At 41.7% G+C, this 25613-nt stretch overlaps 3 protein-coding genes across 3 annotated transcripts; 2 read left to right on the top strand and 1 right to left on the bottom strand.

Moving 5' to 3' along the window:
* Positions 15998-19311, top strand: LOC110436999. The gene is made up of 5 exons (XM_021464925.1): positions 15998-16038; positions 16688-16954; positions 17077-17138; positions 18863-19002; positions 19105-19311. The coding sequence occupies exons 1-4, from the start codon at positions 15998-16000 to the stop codon at positions 18940-18942; spliced, it is 450 nt and encodes a 149-aa protein (XP_021320600.1). The 3' UTR covers positions 18943-19002; positions 19105-19311.
* On the bottom strand, positions 20538-21589 carry LOC8076564 (nucleolin). The gene has a single exon (XM_002443805.2). It carries the CDS (start codon positions 21418-21420, stop codon positions 20776-20778), a length of 645 nt encoding a protein of 214 aa, XP_002443850.1. The 5' UTR covers positions 21421-21589; the 3' UTR covers positions 20538-20775.
* Positions 22514-25515, top strand: LOC8076563 (uncharacterized protein At1g01500). The gene is made up of 2 exons (XM_021464315.1): positions 22514-23193; positions 24930-25515. The coding sequence occupies exons 1-2, from the start codon at positions 22705-22707 to the stop codon at positions 25116-25118; spliced, it is 678 nt and encodes a 225-aa protein (XP_021319990.1). The 5' UTR covers positions 22514-22704; the 3' UTR covers positions 25119-25515.

The following is a 25613-nucleotide window of genomic DNA, read 5'->3' as shown; positions in this document are numbered from 1 at the left end:
ATCAAGGGCTTTAGTTTTTTAGATATTTATGATAAGATTTATATATTTATATTTATGTATTGATTAATATTTATATACACATTGTTGGATATTTTATATATTGGATCTTTTGTTTTGAATATGAATTTGAAATTTTCAAAATATAATCTATATGCTTGAATTTCTCATATTTTGAAATTCAAGTTTTTTTAAATATTCAAATGAACTCACATGGTGAAATGATCAAAACCAAATTGTACCGATGACTTCTTCATTTCAAACCATGTATAGTCCTAAAATTTTGTTTGAAGTTCTTATACTTTAAAATTCTAATTATTTGAATTGTTGGAACAAATTCAGGTGAAGAAATTACCAACACTATCAATATCTACAACATTATAGTTGCCAACTATTTTATTTGAAATCATTTATGGTCACAAAATTCTGTTTAAAGTTCTAATATTTTAAAATTCAAAATTTTTGAATTGTTTGAATGAACTAGGATGGATAAATAACCAAAATCAAAAGTTATTGATATTGATGAGATAGATTGTACTTTTAGAAAAAAAATAAGTACCAAAGTTTATTTTATGATTATTTCTAAATTTATTTTTCAGATGAAAATCCAATAATGTGTAGTTAAATATTTTAATACATATAAATATTTATCAATAAGTAAATCTAAGTACATCTAAGAAAATAAAGTACTTGATTAAGTCACTTTTTTGCCCCTTAACTTTTGCTTTGTCTAACTTTGGCACCTCAACTAACAAAATCATTCAATTTTGACTCTTGAGTGGTTTTAAGATGGCTCGACTAAATTGTTTGTTTATTTCCCGATTTAGATGGAGAACCATTGCTTGTTCTGCTATAAAATATATAACAATGGTATTCAACTATACCATCTTGTACAAACTGACTATTGCTAGGCCCTGTTTGATGCAAAGTATTTTGGGGTTTTATACAATACTATGGTTTTGTAAAATACTTTGTTTTAGAGCATGATGAATTAGTGTTTGGATGGAATGAACTTTATAGTTTTGAAAACCATAGCATTACTAAAATTGGTTGTCTTTTTGGAGATTAAGGGTGTGTTTGGCACTGCTCCACGAACTCTGCTCCACAAACTCCACTATGGAGCAGCTCCACAAAAAACTGGAGTTTCGTGGAGTATCTGTTTAGGTGCTTTTACAACTCCACCCTTTTTTCTCGAACTGAGTGCGTGGAGCTGAAACCGTTTGGCTAAAAAACGTGGAGCGGAGCTGAAAAACGTGGAGCAGAGCAGTCCCAAACACCCCCTAAAAAATTTTACTCTAGACCTCTTTTTCTAAACGATGGTTTTACTTGCCTCTTGCTTCTAAAACCAAAGTTTATTGATACGGTAGTTTCTCAAAGATGCAACATCCAAATAGGGCCTAAACTATTTTGTTTTATCATCACATCGCCCTCATACCACCATGTCAAAATGATGTCAAACATTGGTTCCTCAAATTAGAACATCACCAATGAAATATGGGCAGACAAAGCTTGATAACAAACAAATATATACTATTATAAAAAATGTTAGAATGAATTTTCTCTCTCCCATGTAATGCATGGGCAGATATTGTTAGTAGAACTCAAAAAACATATCTATAGACAAAGAAGTAAGTCTTTCTTGTAAAGGTGAGGGCAAATAGCTAGTCCTTTGTCATGCCATATACATGAAAGGAAGAAATCTATCTTTATCCATCGATGGCCAAGTCCGATTTTGGCCATCAAACTAGAAACTGGATATAGTTTGTAGCCATCAAACTACCAAAACACATAATTGTGGCCCATGATTAGTTTCACACGTGGGGACCTACAATCACCTTTGAAACCAATCAAGAGCCAAGCTTGTTCGGTTTTGATAGTTCGATGGCCAAAGAGACATCTGGGTTTTTTTCTCAAATATTAAAAGATTTATGTATTATTGTATTTAAGGTAGAATACATTTTACTATTAGTATGACACGCTTATTCCCAAATGCCCTTGGATGACCAAAGAGAGCAAGATTACAAAGTATGAGCCGCCTAAGGTAAAACGATAGGACAAAGAGAGCAAGATTATAAAACACGGAGCCACCTAAGGTAAAACGACCGGACCAAGAGTCCAAGAGAGCAAGATTGCAAGATATCTGGTTTTTAAGTCCGATGGGCAAAATCAACTTGGAAGATAGCTTAAATGGCCGGAAGACAGATAATTTTTCCTACATAAGAACACATGATAGTAGGTCCCCACGTGTTAGCCCTTGAAGATTTTAGTCATCGGACACAGTGCCCCTAAGCCCCTTTTTGGTAGGCCCAGAGTGGTAGCTGCGTGGAAAATGGCATTGCCGTCGACGACAGATGAAGGACGCAGATAGAGCTTGAGAGTGAAATCTCCCACATATAAACCAATGAAGCAGACCGCGAAATGTGTACGTGAAATCTAAAAAAAAAAGTACGCAGGAGACGTCCCCTTCACATCTCGGCAAACCATAAGCTAGTAAGCTTCAATTGGCAGCATCTCATCATGCAGTACGGCGGATTGGGATTTGAGCAGGAAGCAACAGTGGAGTGGCCCTCCGATCCAAGTCGCAGCGTAAGCTAGCTATAGCTAGACAAAAAGCGAGATTCTCCGGTAACCTCACTGATGTCACAGTGATCTTACAATCTCATCCAATCATCGGTGTGTGTGTCCATGGATTTTCTATCTTTTCTGATGCTGCTAGATCATAGTATATCAGAGTATGTACCTGCAGGCTGCAGCATGTGCAGTGCAGTAGCGTGTTACTATTGAGATTTGCAGATGATAGAGCAGATCATGTGTCATGCTTAGCTTACTGTGTATAATCCTCATCCTGTAGCAAGTACAAAGCAGCACATAAGGTTGTTAAGCATACATGCTCATTGTGTTTAATACAAACAGTAGTATATATAGTATTAGCAGAGTTTTTTTTTCCCCCTAAGAAAACAATAACTATGATGCTTCACAATAGAGGGGGGGAAAACACAGGTGGAGCACCAATTGGGTGCAAGGCTTGAGGCAGAATTTGGCGGAAACAGCTTTGTTCAAATCAGAAATCTATCTACGAGCTAACCAAAAGGGAGAAAACTGCACCCAGTTCTAAGCAACTCCGATTAACTTGTCTATCTCTGTCTGACAAGAAGCATAAGAGACATCTCTAATTGCCATTGCTCAAAGCAAAACAACCATGACACATTAATTCCTTTGAATATAAACTCAAATGCTTATGCAAATTACACTGATCGATTCCAACTTTCTAGACAACACTGGTCACCTTCCAACATTAATCTTCAAACTAAGTAGCAACATTGGTCACTAGTTCTTCAGTTAACAAACACTGAACCCAGTTGCCGGATAGATTATTCATGCAGCACAAGAAGTGCATGCTGTCTGGCCAAGAAATTAAATCCAGGCAATAATTCCAGCATATAAATCTGCAAGATAGCTTGGCATGAAATGAAATTGATCTTGATCGATCGTCTTATTAACAGCGTGCGATCGTTGATCACCAACCACAACGTGATATGTAGGGGCCAGGAGGCCAGAGCAAAGGCAACACATCACATCGTTCCCCTTCGCCTTCGCTCTTTCCTCCTCATCAATCATGTACCCCGGCCTGGCCGCCCCCGAGACGACGTCGCCACCGTCGGCCTGACGCAGATGCACCTCGATCGCCTCCGATCGCCGTCTCGCCTGTCGGCGCTACTGGTCGATCGATCGATCAGTTAGCGCACGCGCCACGCCTCTCGCCACACGATGCATCCATCGACCGGCTGGTTAGCTAGCTTGTTAATTCCTTGCTCGTCACTGTGCATGTTAGTTCAGCAGTGACACTGACGGGATGGAGTGTGGAGACAGACCAGTGTACGCACGCACGTACCACGTTACATTACGTACTGATGACTGAATGGATTGAATCTTCAGTCTTCTTGCTGTCTTCTGCAACTTGCAGCACACACGCGTACACTTTGGGAGAAAGAGATGGTAGTATTAATAGTCCTCAGCGTGTTCATGCAATGCTAGCTAGCTGCATGATGATGCCCAACCCCAACAACGTACGTAGATTGATGCAGATATGTGCATAACTAATTAATCAGGAGCCAATGAGACAAAGAGAGAGAGACATTCAGCAAATTAATGGCACTGAAGAAAATATGCAGGGACATACATCATGGATACATGCACGGTCTATAGGCTTTTTCCTTAACTGAACGATAAGTGCAGGAGCCTTTACATCTTCTTGACTTGCTGTACCTGTACCCATGGCGTGGTGTGTCTTTGAATCCATGTAAGCTTGTACTACTGTGTCTTGTTAAAATTAAAGAAAGATGTTTATTAATTATTAGCTCCAATATGGCTCTGCTTCTCCTGTAAAATCAAGAGGTGAAAAAGTGTCTGAAAAGTTACGTTTACTTACCTCTTGATGGGCTCCCTGATTAACTTTGGTGATCGTAAGAGAAGTTTATTGTACGACTGATTTGGCTGCTGGCTGATATGTCTTGATGAATGAATGTGGTGAGGTGAGCAGAGCTGCTATTTTCTTATGGAGTAAGAGTGAAACAAAAATGTTGTTTTCTGCATCGTTATTTTGGCAATTAAATTAGTTAACCTATGACGGAATCAGACCATCTTTACAGACATTTTGTTTCTAAAAAACAACGCATTTTCCTATAGGTTTGGTGAAGCATCGGAGCCAACGATTGTGTTAGTTTACTAGGTTGGTCTCTAACAAATCAAAGAGTGAGAGATGCAGTAGAAACAAAGCAATTTTCCATAGCAAAACGGTTGTTTTCATCATTGTTATTCCACCAAATAAGTTAGTTAATCGTGAGTAGTAGATTTGAAAAAAAAATAAAAGGACCATGCAACTTTCTGAAATTTCTTCCAATAACCGACAATGAGTTTCTCCGTTTGGTGAAGCATCGGTGCCAAGAATCGTGTTGGTTTACTAGGTTGTTCACTAACAAATTGAAAATAAAATTGAGAGATGAAGTACAAACAAAGCGATTCGTCTTGTCCATATGTAAATCATGGATCACAAGCAACAGTGATTAAAAGTGATGGTCTGGGCAATTTGGGATGCCAGGAATTTGTGAGAAGGGCCTTTGAACAGCCAAAGCCCAGACATGTGGTCCAAAACATTTTTCAAACTGCATGTGTGTTTGCAGTTTGCACGCATCACAGGTAGGCTACACAAGTTGTTGCTTAATAGTGATCAGTTGATTGAGGTGGTCTGGACCTTGGGAGCAGCCTGAAAAAGCTGGCACAAACATGTAGCCCTCTTGATTTCAATTATTTCTAGGGTGGTCTTGCATCAGCAATGTAAGAATTATTTCTTATTTTGCTAGCTAGCTAGATTCAGTTAACAATTAGGTGTTGTGTTCCCAATGTATTTTCAGATGTTCAGCTATTGAAGAACTACTAGCTCACTATAGCAATTCCTTTTGTCTGCCTAGTGGTTCAGAGTCTCTGCTCTATTAAATATATATAAAGCGAGGAAAATTAAAGATGCAATGGCATTAGGAGCACAAATGCTCATGGAAATGTGTGTTAATAGGTCACTATCAAAAAGTACTGGCGTACGTTTGATTGTAATTGCTTAGTGTTAGTTATGGTTGTGGTGTGCCAATAACGTTTTTCTATGGGACACAGCATCAGGACCAGCAGCAGCAGCGGAGTGATGCGTGATTGATTGATTGATTGATTGATTGAGGCATATAACTCACCATCTGCGAGGTGAGCATGTCAAGCTATATAGCTTCCATATCCCATTTCTCTTCTTGTTCTATTTTTGCTTACATGGGTAGCAAGTAATCCCTGGCCATGGGTGAATAAACAAAGTATTCAGAGGAACAGCGTGGAGACTTTTTTGATCCAAAATTCCTATCTCTGCTGTTTTTTAAACTGTAGGGTGCTGTAGTAGTCTCATCTGAAAAAATCACATTTTTGTTCAGTGCCTGCTATACATGATCTTGAGTGCAATAATGCCTGCATCATTATATGAAAAGGTAATAACCATATATCCACCACACATATACTTAAAATGGAATCTCGTGTGAGTTAACCAATGACTGCTTGGAACCTCATGCTTCATGTTGCATGAGTCCATTTTCGGTTGAGGAGGACTTTTGAACTGTAGGAGGAATTAGAATTGATACTTTATGTGGTAGATAGATTTATTGATTGAGTTCTCTTGTAGGCTATTTGTATAGGCGTATGGCTTTGAGGATAAGGAACTCCTCCTAAAGATAAGGAAGGTTATCACATGGTTGTAAATCTAAACTAACCATATCCGGATATACTTAACATACTATGATTTACTTGCAATCACAGATGGGGAGACTAGAGAACAAGCCGATCTAAGGTTGTAAGTCGTTAGGTGAGACTAGAGAACAAGTCAATCTAAGGTTATAGGTCATCGGGCTAACATGCATCATGGATGTTGTGGCCAGAGTGAAGCTAATGAGGTTGCTCAAGTGGGTGTGGTAGCCTTGGTGCCGATATCAAGATACACAAGGGTGTGCTAGCCATGGTTTAGGATGTTGTGCATAGGGTAGTCATGGTCAATGTAGCTTTTGAGGTTGTGAAAGCTAAGGTGCACACATGAGTACCATGGAGATGTGTCAAGGCAATCATCAAATAATATTTTTTGAATGATTCAACAGGGGAGGCTCCTACCTATTTTTAATATAAAATTTTACACAAAGTTACAACAAAGCATAGTTTTCAAGGTGATTAAGCCTAAAAAAGAAAAGGGAAATATACCAACAGTAACTCGCTCACCCACAAACTGATAGGCCCCTCCAAACCTTGCTTGGCTTTGATACAGACCAAACCAAGCTCCTCTTTGAATCTTAGTGTTCCTGCGGTTACCACTACCATTATCAAACATCATACGGTTTCTAGTTGCCAGATGATCCAACAAGAAGTAATAATTATTTCTCTGAAGATAGGGCTGCCAAAAGTTGTTCTAGCCTCGATCATCATATTCAGAGGCTGAAGACTGAAGTCCCAGTGTATGTATAGTGAGTTCCAACATGATTGATTGAAAAGGGAAATCAAAGAAGAGATGGAAACTAGTTTCCTCACAACCACTATTACATAGGACATAGTTATAGGCATCAAGGATTTTGTTCTTCCTCCTTAAAAGATTTCTAGTGTTGAGATGATCTCTAAGTAGAAGCCAAAAGAAGAACCTATGCTTACCAAGATTGCTTGAAGACCATAACCAAGGGATAAGAAGGGTAGCCTCTACGGTTCCTTGCATCTATGAATAAGCTTTCTTGGTGTAATGGGCTGATCCTTAAATATAACTCTAATTGTCTATAGTCTCCACATCCTAAAGTCTCTCCTAAAGAATCAACTGTAACTATATTAATTGATTTAAAGTTTGAGAGGAGATTGGGAGGATGAAATTCCTATTTACTTCATTGTCTAAGAAATGTCTAATCGAGCATTGTAGTTTGTTGTGAAAGAGTAGAGCGGAGGGAAACTACTTTGAATGTGGTTGTCATACAAAGGGTACTCTCAAAACATAGTAGTGTTGCCTTTGCTTGGGTTACAATGCGCCAAAAGTCTAAAATTTCTAGAAAGTTTTAAAATTCCTTTCAATGGAACACTGCATCAGGTGGAATGTGATTATTTCTACAAAGCTTTGTCCAAGTCAAATTTAGCCAGGAGATATCGACATGATTAGAAAACTTATCCATAAACTTAAGGAGGAGTGTTGAATTTTGGGTCGTTAGGTCTATAATTCCTAGACCACCTTCATTCTTTGGGTTGTATGCTAATTCCCAAGCTGCAAGACATGTGCCCTTTGTTGACGTTTGTTAAGTGACACTTTTAACTGCCAACTAAACATGAATAAATACTCATAATGAAATATATGCATAGGATAGGGGTTAAGCTGATAGAGTTCCATGAGTTTTGGTATACCTATGTTTTTCAGGGATTAAACAGGAAAATAGGAGAAGATATAGTGGATGTCGATGTAAAAGGCATATTCCAACCCTGAGAGAAGAACATTCTAGAGAATACCAGGCGAGACCCTGCAAGGTAGGGCCCACCTGGCATAGGGCGAGGTCAGCCGACCCAGAGGCTAGGGCGGCCGACCTAGCCTGACCCCACCTGGCAGCGGCCTTCTCTTACATTCCTCCACCGACCTCAAGAATTGATCTCCACCGTTGTTTAAGTCGGTTTGATCCAGTAGCCCACATTCATTCCATAGGGCTATAAATATAGAGCCCCCCTTAAATGAAAGCATTCTCCTCTAGGCTGAAACCCTAATTCCACTTGTACATCAAGAGTTCCTAGAGAGAATCAAGAGAAGCATCGAGAGAAGATTAGAGATAGAGTGTCGAGAAAGAGTTAGGGGGAAGCTCTGGTCTGTCGGTGGCTCCTCTTTGGCTTGTACCTACGGGATCAAGTTCCACTAACCCTGGAGCTTGCTTCTGACTTTTTGAGAGTCTTTTGGTATTCAACTTTTAATTCAAGTTCATTGTAAGTATTATTCATCCGGTTTACGACTCTCTTCCATGTGCTCTAGTCTTGGTAGCTCCTAGATTAGGGTAGTATACGTGGTGTAAGCGTGGTGCTTAGACTACCGTTGCTCGTAGATGCACCCTATATTCCGGATCGGTGGTAGTTTGCAAGCTAGGGTGACTTTATAGCCTTGTTGATTTTTATATAGTCCACCTCCCGTCTGTAGTGGCACGTAGGATGCGGTTGACAAGTTAAAGTTATCTTATATGGTGCTTTCTCTTGAGTAATGTCCCTAGCCTGAGTAGTAATATACATAGCTTATAATGTTAGAACTAGATAACCTTAGTGACCTCCTTTATTATCCCTATCGTCTTCATCCTTTTTTGCTATCTCAGGGGTTAAGTATAGATTTAGTTAGTACCACACGTCTTCCTTGTGGTAAAACATAAACAATGATACTCTAGAATACTCTCGTGTGAAGTGCTACATTGGTATACTATTTGCGCACTTGTGAATACTTTATTTTCTTGTGTGCATTTAATTTATACCAACAACCTTAGCATTGATATTTCCCCTACTCCATTGGCAATGTATTTTTCATAGGCAACCCATATAAGACGCTCCTCTAAAAATAAATTTGAGAGGTGGACATATTTTTCTAATGTTTGCTAAAATCTAGTCTCTCTTAAAATCATTACAGACGGTTGGATAAAAAGTGTTGTCTCTGAAAATAAAAGCATGCGTCTTCTAAAACTATTTCCATAGTAATGAGGGGCACATGCTAGGGTTTGTAAACAAAGGTCATCATGGGATTATAATTAATCCTAATAATCATTCCGAAGATGTCTATCTAATATACTCCAACATGAACCAATACTCTATGTCTGCATTCCAGAATAAGATCGAGAACCAATCGATGGTGCCTTAGTCATCTAGCTCAAATCAAGCTACCATGACCTCAAAGGCAAAACAAATTAACAAAGGGCACGCATGCAGGTAGATACCAATACCATGAAGAGGCGTGCAGCATGAGGCTAGCTAGCTTGAAAAGCACAGTTAGTGGAGAAATCCAGAGTGGGTTACAATTATGGTTAATGAGGCCCATCTCAGTAGCCTAGTTGTTTGAATTAGAGAGCCACTGTAGCAATCAGGGAGGGGCCTTTTTGTCAATACAGGGATGGTGACGTGTATGATTAGCTGCACATCACAGTATCACATAGCTTGAGGAAGGAGCATCTCAGGCAGCACAAGGGCCTACACGGCTAGCCAGTACTGCTCACATGTCTCCCTAACACTGTAGCAGACCAATTCTCTCATATGGAGCCTAATTTGTGCTCCTCGATCTGAATGCAACACATTCTGCTTACTCTCTGTCACACACACTCTCTAGCAAAGATTCGATATGATCGATCGAGTTGGTTAAGCTAAACCAGTCCGAGATGGTTAAGACGTCGTCCTTTCTTGTAGTGCAGTCCTCTACTCTCTCTCTCTCTCTCCTCTAGAGCTTTCTATGCTGTGCTGTGCGATGAGCATTCATTAGGGGCATGATCTCTCCTATTCATTAGGGGCTCTCTCCTATGGGCACCCCCTTATCAGGGCAATGTGTTGTTCCTCTACAGCATGCTAATAAGCTAACCAGAAACCCTAATCATTCAGATAATTCCTTTCTCGTTTGGAGGACACAAACATCATCATGAAATCAATGATCGATGGATGGACCAATAATCCATCTGTGCCCCAAATTCTAGCTCGTGATGCATGCATGGGCTAGCTACAGCTAGCTTCATCTCCCACGCAAGCAGAGAGAGTGAGGAAGGACACACTCTCGTACAGCGAGGCCCTGTAGGTGAACAGCTTACTGATAATTCCCTGTTTTTGCAAGCAAGAATATCGCTTATTAGTGGGGCTTAATACCGCGACCAGTCGACCACACCATATTCACACTTTTCAGTGGCTACCATGGACCCCGGCAGCTAGCAAGAATCTAATAAGGTCTTTGATGCGCATCATGCATTGGTGATGATATCATGTACTAGTTGTATCACCTTCTAGGCGTATTACGTAGGAGTACATCTCAATCTCTGTCGGAGTTTCAATGCAGTCCAAGAACACGACACAGAGAGAGGGCAGCCAGCGTCTACGCGTATATATAGTCCTTTTCGATTCCATAATAACTCGGTCCTCCGAAAGCAAGTGTCAGTATGGTTTTCTTGCCGGTCAAACTTTCTTAAATTTAATTAAGTTTATAAAAATACTCTAAATAAATTTAAGAAAGTTTGACCGGCAAGAAAACCATACTGACACTTGCTTTGGGAGGACCTTAGAAAGCTTTGTCTGTGGAGAGGATCTGATATAAATGCAAGGCAAAAACCGAAAGCTGCTTGGAAACTAGCATGCAAAGAAAAGGACCAGGGAGGATTGGGAATCCTAAACATTAAAACCCAAAATGAAGCTCTGCTAATCAAGCACCTCCACAAGTTTTTCAATAAAGAAAATATTCCATGGGTGCATCTGGTCTGGGAGAGGTATTACAGTGATGGGAAACTACCTAGCACTCAAAAGAAAGGATCCTTTTGGTGGAGAGGAATTCTAAAGCTGCTGACTAAATTTAAAGGGATGGCAAGAGTGCGTCCAAACTCGGGCAACACTTGCCTACTTTGGGAGGACCTATGGGGAGAAGAAATTATGTCTAACAAATTTCCTGAATTGGCTTCATTTGCAAATAACAAACATCTTACACTGGCAGAGGGGCATGCTTCAGAACCATTTCATTCTTTATTTCAGTTACCTCTATCACAACAAGCACATCAACAGATGATTCAGTTATGGCAAGAGGTTCAGCAGCTACGTTTAAATGGAGAGCCAGACTCTTGGTCATACTTATGGAACAGTAGCAAATTTTCAGTACAACGGGCCTACAGACACCTTAATGGCCATCAGGTGACACATCAGGTATACAAATGGGTTTGGGCTTCTTCATGTCAAAGTAAACATAAAGTTTTCTTCTGGCTGGTGCTTAAGGACAGAATTAGCACAAGAGAGCTTTTGAAAAGAAAGAGAATGCAACTTCCAGATTTCACTTGTGTTCTCTGCAATACCTCAACTGAAGAATCCCTATCACATTTACTGCTAGAATGCCAGTTTGCTCGTCAGTGTTGGGCGACAGTGAACGTGGATGTGGACCTGGAGCTTGATCCGTTTCAAATTCTTCAAAGTTTCAAATCACAACTCGGAGTGCCTTTTTTCATGGAGGTTATCATTCTAATGTCTTGGACAATTTGGAAATCCAGAAATGACTTTATCTTCAGGCAAATCCAACCTTCTATAGCCTTGGCAAAGCTCAACTTCAGGGAGGAGTTTCGTCTTTTGCTTCTAAGGGCGAAACGGGCCTACTCACCTTTGATTGATCAATGGACTACAAACCTTACTTAGCTTCGTTTTGGGCAGTTTCTATACTGCTCTTCTTTGTTTCCTTTTTCGTTTCCTAATTAAGCGCAATACTTGGTGCTTGGTGCTGTCTTGTAAATCTTTCTGTAACCCCTGAACTTTGTCTTGTCTTTCTTTAATAAAGCCTTCCTGCAGGGGTGCAAACCCCTCCAGTCTATTCAAAAAAAATTATATACTATAATTTTTCCTTGTGCATATTTGGTCAAAGTTAACAATATTTGATTCCTCGGGAAACAAGAACGACACTTATTTTAGAACGAAGGAAATACTGCCTAGCTACAGGTGCAGTTGCAGATTTCTAAGAAAGAGAATTGAAAATCGCCAAGCTTTTATATGCGTGATGGAGAGAAAAGGGCGACATTATATAAAGACAATCAAATTACTTAATTGTCTTGTTTAGCTTAGCTTGTGTGCTATATATGTGCCTTCAAGCCTTTGTTCGATTGGGCTATGGCTTTTGAAAAAGTAGCTGTGGGATGTGGCTTTTAGAAAGATAGCTATGGAAAAGTGATTTTGGGCGAAGTAGAAGGCCATTTGGTTAGAGCAGTCGTGGCTTTTCAAAAGGTATTGAGTGGACCCATGGGTCATCACAACCCTCCCTACTCAACTCTCTCCCTCTCTCATTGACAAGCGGACCCGCTCATCAGCCACCTCTTCTTCCTTCTCATGAAGGAGCAGGACCTCCATGCAACCAGACAAGGAGAACGCCCGCTGGAGCCAAACGGGGAGCTCACGCGGTGGTTGGTCGGGAGGGGAGCAATGTCCATGCGAGATGTGACCATGGGGCTCCGCCGATGCCACGCCCGCGCATCCAATGCCGCCAGTTGGCTAGAGGAGGGAGGGGATGGTTCACCTGTGTTGGGGGTCAAGTAGGCAAGAGTGCAACCGGATCTAGGAGATGCAGGCCATCAGGGGTCGCGCTCGCGCGCCACCAATGAAGAGCGCCTTCACTGGACTTGAGGAAGATAGTCGCGCTCGGGAGTCAGCCATCGGGGGTCATGTTTGATGAGTGCGTGTGTAGAGCATCGGCTGGGAGAGGATGAGCCAAACCTCATGCAGCCCACCAAGGCTAGCCATGCCCCCCAACAGGGTTGGCCTAGGTCGCTAGGCGACACGACATCGACAAGGCTGCTGGGAGTCAGTGAGGTCGCTGGGCGCGGCACCGGTGAGGTCATGGAGAGCCAGCAAGGTTACTAGGCACAACATCGGCAAGGTCGCTAGGCGCGTCCCGGATGGTTGGAAATCGTGATTGCAAAGAAGAAGAAGTCACGGACTCGAAAGAATAGGGGAAGAACTAGCCGGTACGTATGTAATCAGTGGAAGATATGTAAACTTTTTGCCCAAAAACAACTGAAAACAGGGTGAGAGGTGCTTTTGGACTTGTATCGTAGTGAAAGCTGTATTTTGACAAAAAGCAATACGACTTTTGGGTCCTTTGGTTGGCTTTTGGCTTTTGCAAAAACAAAAGAGGTTGGAAAAGCCCAACTAAGGGGGGCCTCAGTCTTTCACCTAATGTTTACCTTAGACATACAAACTTCCCTATATTGAGGCAAATTGGAGGGGGTGACGAGAGGTGTGTTTTTGTAAGACAACAAAACCATCTAATAACATTTGTTTTTGAGTGTCATGTAGCACATTTTATTTGGAGATTTTTTAGGTACCATTTGTTAGCTTATTACCACCTCCAAATGAATATGACTAATGTTTTCCACGTGGGGTTACAACAAGTTGAACTAAAATTGTGGTCCCAAATTCTAGTAGGTGCAAGTGCAATATTTTGGTCTATATGATTGACCAAGAAATGGTGTAGTTTTTGAGAAAAAAAAAGTTATTGTTATTTCCGGTGGTAATCTTTTGGACATAGCTCTAGCCCATTCTTCAGAAGGAGGCCGCCAATCCAATTTGAAGTGGGTATGTCGACTGTTGGCTACTGCTAAAATTAAAAGTTACTAGTACAGAAATCATTCTACTAGCGGTAGATTTTTTATCTTTACTGGCGGCTGTTTGATGGAGTGTAACATTTCTTTGCAAAAGTCAAGAATTACCATGCAAACATCTCATGATATCGCTATATAAAAATTTAAGATACTCTCGAAGCTGAGATTTCCATGTGGTAATTGGTAAGGTTCCTTCTTATTTTTTATCGATCATCACATTGAATGTTTGGACATATGCATGGAGTACTAAATATAGGCTATTTATGAAACTAAAAATACAGCTAGAGAATAATTTGTGAGACGAATCTTTTGAGCCCAATTAATTTATGATTGGACACTAATTATCAAATAAAGCAAAAATACTATAATACCTATTAAATTTTAATACCCCAACCAACTGTGTGAATAAGTTACCGCGGAAGGGATAGATGTTTCTTATCTGATGATTCTCCATTTTATCAAGGTCGCAGCAACAACTAGCTAGCTATAAGATCATTTGTTGACTATGTGCACGGTAGCATCTGCCTCCCCCGCAGGTGCGTGCACTGTGGTGTCCTCCTAGGCAACATTGCAAAGGTTTTTAATTAATTCATTAGTTCGTGTTGCATTGGTTGCATGGTGGTTATGGAAGCATCATATCCCCTGGTATTATTATCAGGACATATTCTTCTGTTGACATGAAGCCAGGCTTTCAATCGGGCCAAAGGACTAGAAACAGCGAAGAATGTGTCACACCAACTCACCGGTGACCTATCACGTTCTGCCATGGAATGCCCTAGCTAGGGCGTCAACTATCACACTACTAGAATCCAGCTCTTTGCCGAGTGTTTTTTTGGCACTCGACAAACAAGCTCTTTGCCGAGAGCAAAAAAAACACTCGGCAGAAAAAACACTCGGTGAAGAGGGTTTTTTGTTGAGTGTCAAAAAAAATTCGGCAAAGAAGGTTTTTCACAAATTTTTGCACCAGCTGCATGAGAGGGAGGTCATGGGCTCGAATTTCACCTGCTGCATAATTGCAAATTTTGCGCGAAAAATGCTGCAAAAAAGAAAGGTGGGCGGGCGCTGGCCGATGGTAGCCCTCCTCCCAAAAAAATTTCCCTATTTTTTTGGTTTTTTATTTTTATCTTTGCCGAGTGTCAGGCACTCGGCAAAGCCTTTGCCGAGTCTCTGATAAAAAACACTCAGCAAAGACCCCTTTATCGACTAAAAAATTGTTGTGTGCTCTTTGCCGAGTGTGGCACTTAGCAAAGGTTTTGCCGAGTGTGGCACTGAGCAAAGGTTTTGTCAAGTGTATTTGGACCTTTGCCGAGTGCCAGAGACACTCGGCAAAGCCCCTGTATCCAGTAGTCTTGTAGTAGAGACACTAGATCATGAACAATAATAGAGGTTGCAGAAGTTAGAGCATGGCATAAATAAAAAGTGTACAAGTATTTACTCGGTCGTGATGGACTTCTCCGGTAATATTAGGACTTTATTGTTCCCTTAAAACATATTAGGACTTTATATTGTCATTAACAATACTACAATAATATTTATCAAGGTGGGCAAAAGCTATTAACTGAGACGGTTTTTGCAACTGCCTTGGATCAAAAGTCATGGTAAATGGTATACTTGTCGACGTGGTTTGCTGCCCGCCTCGATTAATCAAATAAAAAATAATAAAAAAGAAAAAAGCCCATGGCCTAGCCCTAACCAGGTCTAGATCTGGGCCTCACGCCGCCACCACCGCCCCGCGTGCTCCCCGACAACCAGGATGTGCCCACATGTAACCAGTTCTGGTTGTGCCCACGCCAGATTTGCTTCATCGGCACCGGAGATGGCCGAATCGACTATGTCCTCACCGGAGATGCAGGTCGGATATCCGATCCGCCAGGGCACACCACCTCCGGTGGAGAGGGAAGAGGGGACCAAGGGCAGCACCACCGTCGAGATCCACTGGAGAGGGACAAGTGCAAGAGCCATGACTACTGCTGCTCCTACTCACCATGACTACTGCTGGAGCACGCTGGAATAGGGGGCCGCTGGTGCTCTTGGTCGCTAGGGGTCGCCGCCTCTTGCTCGCCGAGGGTTGCGGCCTCCGATGTTGCGGCTTTCGGAGCCACCGCTGCCTGCTCCTAGAAGCCATGGTCACGGCCTCCTGCTCGCCGGGGAGTGAGAGAGGCTGGTGAGTGTGAGATAGAGGGGTCGCACGACTCGTGACGTCGCGAGTGGTGCTACCAAGTTTAGTGGTGAGAGAGGAGTTGAGTGGATGGGAGTCCGTCTCCGAAAATGGATATATTTTTTGAGGCGAACCTCCTATATGGCCCACCTTAGTTAATAGATTTAAGGATGTGGTTGCTTTTTAACTACCTCCATAAATCGATTTTGCGAGACGGTTTTTTTTTACCGTGAGTTGAAATTTTTGCCCGCCTTCGAGACCCAATTCAAAATGCCTCAGAAAAGATCTTTTGCAGTAGTGTAAGACCTATAATTATTTCATAATATAGGTCGGTAAAAAAATATTCAAACATGTCAAGTGATTGCATACCATGCATGCCTTAGCAAACGACAAATTTTGGCTGAAATAATCAAATGGTTGTCCGAACAGAACACAACTAAGCGAATCCAGATTAAATTTTACACAGAGGATAATCCAGTGTTTCAACGAAAAGAATTTCATGCAAAACAGCAAAAAAGATTTTTTTTAAGACTAGATTGTACTCCCTTGTACGTACAAATTACTAGAAAGTTGTAAAATCATCTCGCAGTGGGGAGTTCCCGGCCCATTCGTCTCCTCGTCCGGGGCCCATCTAAATTCTTACGGCCCATCCCAGCTTGCAGCCTATTCAGGCCCTTCAATCTCAGCCGTTGGCTCGATCCGACGGCGGCGAAGGCAAAGCATGGCTCCCGCCGGCCGCCGCCGCCGCCGCCGCTGCAGCCATGGCGTCCGCCGCCAAGGTCCAGCGTGTCATGACCCAGCCCATCGTATGCTACCTCTCCGCCGCCTTCCGCTCCGCGCTCGTCTGCTCTTCTGATTTTCGTATCGTCGTGCTGTTCCTAATCGTCGGCGGCAGAACCTCATCTTCAGGTTCCTCCAGAGCGTAAGTGGATTGCAAAATTTCGTTTCTGTTTCTGGGTTATGTGCTCATATCTGCGTATTTTTTGCGGTGCGTCGGTCAGGGTTTGTAAATTGTTTTGGTTTTTGAAATTTGGTTTCTGGCAGAAAGCGTGCATCTAGATTTGGCTGTTCGAGCAGAAGGATCTCCGGATTGAGGCCGCATCGTCGTGTGTTTCTTGGCCTGATTCTTGTTCAAATGGCAAAATTTAAAACGATGAAATGCAAAAATGCCAAAATTTCCAGGCTTGTGTTCAATTCGCAGCATTATGGTCTCTTGAGGCTCTTTTTCTTTTCTTTTTTGCAGACCGAAATCTAAAATGCAGAATACTCACATTTTTACCAAAAAAATTGTATAATGTTTAATTTCATTATGTAAAAATGACAGACCAAAACCTAATTTTTTTTGGATGAAAGGGGACTAAACACCCCCTGACACTCTGCTAGCGACTAGTAACTCTCAGGGTTTACAATTGGCCTTGTTTATCGGTTTGGCTACCGTAGCACTTTCGTTTTTATTTGGCAATTATTGTCCAATCATGGACTAACTAGGCTCAAAAAATTATCTCGCGATTTACAAGTAAACTGTATAATTAGTTTTTGTTTTTGTCTATTAAGGTTTTTGGTTTTTTGGGTGAACTGAACAAGGCCCTGTAGATTAAAATCACATGACATGTGACCTTACTCATTAACCAAATGCTTTGCCACAAGCATCTACTAATATGTTCTGAGGGTGATGCACACTCTTTGTAAGATCGCAATTCTTAAGCTAAGGCACTTGCAATTGTTGGTTTCAAGTAAGTGTCTTCAAAGGGTTACTACCTATTTAGAACAGAATGTTAGAGAGTGATTTTGTTCCAACAAAAGCATGGGTAGGCAACATTGGTTGGTGCCATGTGAATGCTTAGCCGCAATATTTTGCCGATAATCAAGTGCTTATTAACAGTGTTCCAATATTGAGTATTCCTTTTCATGAAGTTGCAATCCTCTAAATGGAATCAATCCTAACCCTTGTTGTGGGAACTGAAGAACTAGCCTATATGAATTATGAAATAGTGTTGAGCTGTGTTGCTTTCTTATGAAGATGGTACCCTTTTGCCCAATCAGTATGCTTATAAACAAATAGTGAGAGGGCTTCAAGAAGATGCTATTTAGAATGTTTTCGTTTAGGGATCCTTGGCTTCACTTTCTGGCTATAGAGCGTTGCACTGCATATGTGTTGTATCTTGTTTTGCCTCATGAACACTAGGAGACAAATGATTGGTGATAAGTGACAATCAGGAATCACTTATGGACATGTTTAGTGCTCCTGGGGTTTCTTAGAGAAATATTTGTATTGTCCTAGGTGATAGGTGTATGGTATGCTAGCATGCGTTTCTTTGTTTATCTCTGTTTCAATAGTCATTTATGTTGTCCTATATGTGTTCGTTGTGTGATTTATTTGGTCTTCTATGTTACTGTCTGGTCTGATTAATGTATGGGTGGCCCCATACAGCTGGGCATGCATATCTTTTTTGCAGGGTTGCACAGATTTCCTTTTTTCATTTGCTATTGCTAACTAGGTCGTGTTATGCCATAAGTAGTGTCTTAAAAACTAAATAGAGTTATAGCACAAATTTAATTCATTTTCTACTGTCGCCCGAAATTCTACGTTTCTGCAATTGCTTAGGCTTAGCCTCTTGTTCATATATTTTCCTTTGGAGTATAATGCTTGATCTTTGAGAGAGCTTGAATTCTAGGCTATAATCTTTGCAGTTATATTGTCTGTTAGGAAAAGGGGTAATCACATACTGTTCGGTAGGGCAACTCATACCTCGATATGATTTTGCTCTCATTAAACCCTGCAGATTGTACTACGTTGAGTGAAACTTAGCTCATAGTTTGTTACTTGCAGGATTCGATGAGTACATGACCTTGGTCCTCGATGATGCTGAGGAAATCAACGTCAAGAACACTAGGAAATCACTGGGCTAGTAAAACATGCATACCTGGAAAATTGTTCCCCCATCACATGCACCAAAGTCCAAAGAACACGTGAGTTGAACAAATCCTACCTTTTATATTCTAGCTAAGAAATCTGAACCTTGTAATTTCAAGTGAGTGGACTTCTAAATCAGCTGTTTTCAACTTTTGCAGTGGCAAGCGAAGATAGTTATGGCAGGAATGATGGTTGGCCCTTGCCTTGAGTATCTGTGACACATTGTACTCCATCCATCCAGACTGAGGCCTTGTTTAGTTCCCCATCCAAAAAGTTTTCACCCATCACATCGAATGTTTGGACACATGCATAGAGTATTAAATATAGATAAAAAAATAAACTAATTACACAGTTTTGTTAGAAATCACGAGACGAATCTTTTAAACCTAGTTAGTTCATGATTAGCCTTAAGTTTACAGTAACCTACATGTGCTAATGATGAATTAATTAGGCTTAATAAATTTGTCTCGCAGTTTTCAGGCGAGTTATGTAATTAGTTTTTTTTATTAGTACATGTAATTAATTAGGCATGTCATTGTGGTTTATTTAGAGTTGTATTGGCATTAACTACCTGAGTGAACTCATGTGTTGGCAATATGCCAGATCCCAGATACTGTGATAATGAGATGCTCACTTGTGCTCCAAATATTAGCCAGACTTGTATGTTGACATCTTTTCCTGTTTTCATACTCAGGTTTACCTAAAGTTTTGCTCTACTTACCCTCTTGGAACACGGGATTGAAAAAAATGCACTAGTAGGAAAAACACAAGAATAACCGAATAGGATATGAATGCATATGCAAGTCTAAAAAATGAAAAAACACGGCTCATTGAGGTTTGAGTGGATTCTTTTTCTTGTGGAATAGAATGCAAGGAAAATTTTCTGTTTTTCTTGTATATGTAAGCAATTCATCCGAACACTAGCAGTAACCAACTACATAAGAATGGGGATACTTTGTTTAACGAATCCTTAATAAAATCCATAAGATCATCCGCAATGGTTATCAAATAGCTAGCTAGGAAGAATTCTATTGGCTCTCAATAACACTTTACAAATAGCTAGCGAGATGACGTATAAAAATAATGAAAAAGTAGCACTCTCATTGGCTATCGAGGAGAGAGATCAAATAGCTAGCGACTCATAAATAGCTAATCGAGCACGATCTTCTAGAAATAACTCTTTCACAATACTCTCCACAATAGCTAGCGACTTTCTAATAGCTAGCGACTTTCTAAGTTAGCTATTTGCAAATTGCCATTAAGAGCCAATAACATTCTTCCTAGAGATCGAATGAGATCGAATAGCTAGCGATTTGAACACCATTGTAGACGCTCTAAGAATAGGGTGTGTTGGGTTCGAGAACAAAGTTGGATGGGATATAGCGATTCATGGATATTGGGACAAGGATGGAATCCTATGTTTACCCAATTCTTAAGACTGGATTTACCTGATCCTTAAATTTTGGGAATCCTATGTTTTCCCCACTATCCAAAGTGGACATATCACATAGGAATGTTTGAATCCTATGTACTTTTCCCCCACGATCCAAAGTGGGCATAGGAATTGGTATGCATTTTTCATCAATATAGAAAAAAGAAAATAAACACGGCTTTCATCGATTCTTCATTTGTAGTACATTGCATTCTATCCTTCATTTGCATATTGCTTTCTCGATCCTTGATTTGCATGTTGCATTCTTGGAAGTGTCGTGTACACATCCAGTTCAGACGAAATATTAGATAGTTGTCTGCTGGGGGAACCGCATATGATAAATCTTTAAATTGAAATAGATATGAAGTTTACAAATGACGATGAGTAGTAGGAAAAATCACAAGAAGAACCACTTGTTCTTGGATTTGGTTTTGGCCATCTCCTTCTTCCTCGCCATCTCCAACCGCAATCTCTCCTCCTCGTCCTCCTCCTCGTCCTCGCTACTCACGCTGCTCTTCTCATCCTTCTCTTCCTCCTCATCGTCAGCGCGCTTCTTCGCCTTGCCGCCGGCGGTGCCCGCCGCAGCGACGTCAAGCCGCGCGGCGTCCATCGCCCAGCGCATCACCTTGTCCACCTCGTCCGCCTCATCCTCCGACGACTCCCCTCCCAGATCCTCCAGCCTCACCCTCGTTTCCTTCTCCGGCCCCGCCGCCGCCCCCTTCAGCGCAGCGAACCGCGCCTCCAGCTCATCCATCCCGCCAACAGCAGCTCCCGCTCCGGCTCCGGCCGGCGTCGGCTTCGGCGCCGCGGCGCGGGACTTGAGCGCGTCGAAGCGCCGGGCGAGATCGCTGTCCAGCGGATCGAGCGCCGCCGCGTCGAGCGAAGGAGGAGTGCTGGAGGCCGACGCGGCGGGGGTCGAGGAGACGAGGTGGGAGTTCGCCTGGAGCTTCAGCAGCACCGCGTCCTGCGCCGCCCGGATCAGCGCCTCCACCTCCGCCTCCTCGCCGCCGGGGGTCGCCGCCTTCCGTCCGCCGCCGCTCATCGTGGTGGATTTTGGACTCCGTGCTGCTGCTCGCTTTGCTCTCTCCTCCCTTCAACTCGGGCCATTTGGCCCATTTCCTACGCTTATTACGTTCCCATTAAAAGGGCCCAGTTATGGCCCATTAAAGCGCAGCCCACGACTAAGGCCTCGTTCAGTTCGCGAAATTTTTTGGTTTTGGCTACCGTAGCACTTTCGTTTTTATTTGACAAACATTATCCAATTATAGAGTAATTAGGCTTAAAAGATTCATCTCGTGATTTACAGACAAACTGTGTAATTAGTTTTTGTTTTCATTTATGGCCCCGTTTGGTTCCTCTTGCTAAATTTTAGCTAGCTAAAATTATTTTAGCTACTCTTGGGTGACTAATGAAACTAAACTATTTTAGCTCCTTTTAGTCAATGTGTTTGGAACTTTAGCTACTAAAGTGACTAAAGTTTAGCTAGCTAAAATTTAGCAAGGGGAACCAAACAGGGCCTATATTTAATACTTCATGCATGTACCGCAAGATTTGATGTGACGGGGAATCTTGAAAAATTTTGGAAACTAAACAAGGCCTAAGCCCATTAAAGCCCAGCCACGACTAAGCCCATTATTTTCTATTAGGGAGCGTGTCGGTGCGTTACTATGTAAAGATATAGATGATGCTGTGCTCCAAACGGGTACCCGCAGTTCTTTTTAGTATGACTTAATAAATTAAATAAAAAATGAGAGAAGAAATTATATATTTAGTTTATTTTGTAGAACCGCGTATATCTATTTGAAGGGCTATCCCCATCCTTAATACTACGGAATAACTAAACTTTTTATATAACAATACATGGAACACACAATAAAATAATAATACTATGAAGGCCTTGTTTAGTTCACCAAAAAACAAAAAACTTTTCAAGATTCTCCATCATATCGAATCTTGCGACAAAAACTAATTGTATATTTTGTCTGTAAATCGCGAGATGAATCTTTTAATTCTAGTTATTTCATAATTAGACAATGTTTGTTAAATGAAAATAAAAGTGCTACAATGTTAAAATTCAAAAAAAAAAATCAAATCTAAACAAGGCCGAAATCAAATATCAAGGTTAAAGTAGTAAAGTTCGTAAAATTAACGTAGTCACAGAGCACGACGTCGCAAGATCACAGATAGATCTTTTCCACTAATCCTCTCAAAAAAAACTTTTATCACTAATCGCTTCCATTCCACTTTGGTTAACCACGCGACTTCCACCAAATAGTCTTCCTTCCATGGCCGCGCAACCCTAACAAGGCCACCTCGCGCCGCGCGGATGGCGGACCCCGGCGGCTGCCTCGAGGTCCGGCTCTTCTACGTGCGCGTCTCCCCACCCGGCGGCGCGACCCCACCCCCGCGCCTCGCGCTCGAGCTCCGCCCCGCGGGCGGCGAGGCCCAGCCCCCCGCCATCCCGCTCCCGCTGCGGCTCGACCGCCACGACGCCGTCTCGGGCGAGGCCACCTACGTCTCCACAGCGGCCGCGCGGCTGCCCCCTCCAGCCGCGGCCTTCGATGTGGCCGACCACCGCGGCGCCGCGCTGCTCCGGGGCTCGCTTCGGCGGTGCCCCGGCGCCGAGGGTGGTTCTCCCGCTTGGGAAATCGATTGCGTACCCGCCGCTGGGGCGGCCGCGTCGGCCTCGGCCTTCGAGGTGTATGTCGCCGGGTGCTGCGCTGGCGAACCTGCGGTGCTCACGCACGCCCTGCGGCTAGCCACCCCTGAGGAAGCTGCCGGTGCGATGGTTCGCCGCCGATCGGGGGCATTGGCGGTGAGTGTTAATTACTTAATTATTATTATTTTCCTCAGCAACATTAGTCCGCTTCATTTTACTGGGTGGTCCGATGTTAAATGGAAACTTTAGTAGCTTTGATATATATAGAAGCAAACACAAGCAACAAAGTGGCTGGCTACCGTTGTAATTTAATAAAACCTGTCCTTAGGTTAGTGTAAGCCTGTAAGGTGGCAACTGGACATATTGGTGTTGCAGAAATGGATAAACCTTTTGTTAATGCCGTGTTACAAGGTACAACTCATGTAGTACCGTCTTCTGATTGTGATTGCTTTGTTTTTGCATAGCGTTTGTGGTTCAAGTTCAATTGGCAGGGCATGTTGTTGTCAATCGCAGTCACTGAGGTAGAAACATATTTGTGCAGTTGTAATCCTTTAAATGGAACAACGTTACTCAGATGCCATGTTTTCGATTTTTTTTCTGTGATAGTGATGGATTTGCTGGTTATAGTGTATTTGTCCCCAGTCTTGGTCTCCTGGATTGATATGCTTGTAAGTGTGTCCAAAAGTAATGTTTGAACTGAAGGGTAATGCACCTCCAGGCTCTGCTTTTTAGTAAATGAAGTACATATATTTCAACTAGTCAGAATTACCATGCTAAATCTTATTGTTAACATCCCTGCAAAGTACAAGCTATATGCATGCTACACCATTAGAAAGGAACAGTGGTTCTGAATTTTGAACTATTTATCATATCTATTTAATTGGAATATATCATGCTAAACAGTCTGCATTGCTAGAAACATTGTACCACATATATTGTCTCATTGATTCCCACATTGGCTTTGTTTCGCCTGGATATCTTGAACTTGTAACGGAATTTTCTATTCACAATCATCTGGTATTCAAAGTCATGCTTTAGGCAACTAAACCTTGAGATAACTATTTCAATTGACATATGTATGGCATCAGACTATTAGTTATATCCTGATGGTATGAGGCTGATACAGTTGTGCAAAATGTGTGGTGCCCTTGTAAATGCTTTGCTCAGTCCAAATTATATTAAGTAGGTTTGTTCTTATATGATGAGATTAACTAATAATCCAAGTGAGATTACCATAGGCTTGAAAGCATCAGGTAATACTGCCTCCATTTGCAGTATAAATATATTTTTCTTGGAAATTATCATTTTGCAATGTTACCCCTTCACTATAGCTGAATAAGGGGATAAGTGTTCATAATGTGTTGTAGAGCTGTGTATGGTCCAATGTATCTTCTCTGATGTTAGTGCTTTGAGAATACATGTTAGTTTTGGTCTAGTTCCTGTTGTCACTTCATGAGTCCTTTCTAGAACTTGAAATTTATGATTTGTATTAAGAATGGACAAATGTAGCGAAAAAGATATTAGTCATAGGCATTAGGTATCAGCTTCTCACGAGATATAACTGTTAGAGCAGTGTGCTCAGAGCGGTCTCCCTCTGCTGGTTGCGTTCGAATCCTGGTACAGCTTCTTAAGGCAAAGCCCAGGGAGCGTCTCCCCCCTTTCTGCGAGTTCTCTTTTAGTCATAGGCATTAGGTATGGGAGTTTGGTTCTGATCTTCCTCTGTACACAATATAGTTTTGCATTTAAAGTGGCTATGTTTGGTTTATCCGTCCACGTGCCTCTGCCTTCAACTGAACTGAATGCTTGGTGAACTAAGTCCTTTTGCATTAATCAACAGATTGTGACCATCTGAAACTCAAGTTTCTGTTGATCAATATCAACTTCTTTGGCAGGCTGCTAGCAATGAAGGTGACAATGATATGAACACTGGTAACATGCAATACCCTGAAGGTTGGTACTCTGACGATGATGACGGGCAACTATCATGGTTCAACGCTGGCGTCAGAGTTGGTGTAGGCATTGGCCTGGGAGTCTGTGTCGGTGTAGGCATAGGCGTCGGGCTCCTAATGCGCTCCTACTAAGCAACAACCAGAAGCTTGAAGAGGCGATTCTTCTGACAATGTTGCAGCTGATGCAGCAACCTATGATGACCAGAGCAGAGTTCTGCCCCACATACTTGTATAGTTCATGTGTTTCTTGTGCAGGAGGGGATTTTTGTTTTCCTAGATTTTTTGTGAATGTGGTACATGGCTCTTGCCGTTTCTTGTATGGTATGCAAACTGTGAAGTTGATCCTCGGACATGTGAAGAAAATGGTTTCTAATTTTAAGAACGGAGCAGCTGCATGGGTTGCAACTTGCAACTTTGTGCTGTGGGTAATTTGTTGATTCCGTCATCAACTTACAACTAATGCTAACTTCGAGCAAACGTTGTCAAAGCTACAGTTATTTTGCTTTATGTTAAGGACTTTTTGGAGATATATGTATGGATTATGATCTGCAATGTAAATATTCTTAAAATATTCTTTGTAATGTGTCTTTTAAAATATTTGTTTTATTTCGTTCTTGCGTGAAACTT

The sequence above is a fragment of the Sorghum bicolor genome, chromosome 7, assembly GCF_000003195.3.
Source record: "Sorghum bicolor cultivar BTx623 chromosome 7, Sorghum_bicolor_NCBIv3, whole genome shotgun sequence".
NCBI classification, from domain to species: domain Eukaryota; kingdom Viridiplantae; phylum Streptophyta; class Magnoliopsida; order Poales; family Poaceae; genus Sorghum; species Sorghum bicolor.
The sequence above is the reverse complement of the archived record's forward strand: the minus strand, read 5'-3'. Positions and strand labels throughout refer to the sequence as shown.

Coding starts and splice junctions, on each gene's coding strand:
- LOC8076563 (XM_021464315.1), top strand. CDS start 22,705: ATGGCGGACCCCGGCGGCTGCCTCGAGGTCCGGCTCTTCTACGTGCGC. Junction 23,194..24,929: donor GCCGATCGGGGGCATTGGCG/GTGAGTGTTAAT, acceptor CTTCTTTGGCAG/GCTGCTAGCAATGAAGGTGA.
- LOC110436999 (XM_021464925.1), top strand. CDS start 15,998: ATGGTCACGGCCTCCTGCTCGCCGGGGAGTGAGAGAGGCTG. Junction 16,955..17,076: donor TCTTCAGGTTCCTCCAGAGC/GTAAGTGGATTG, acceptor GGTTTCTGGCAG/AAAGCGTGCATCTAGATTTG. Junction 17,139..18,862: donor CGGATTGAGGCCGCATCGTC/GTGTGTTTCTTG, acceptor TGTTACTTGCAG/GATTCGATGAGTACATGACC.
- LOC8076564 (XM_002443805.2), bottom strand. CDS start 21,420: ATGAGCGGCGGCGGACGGAAGGCGGCGACCCCCGGCGGCGAGGAGGCG.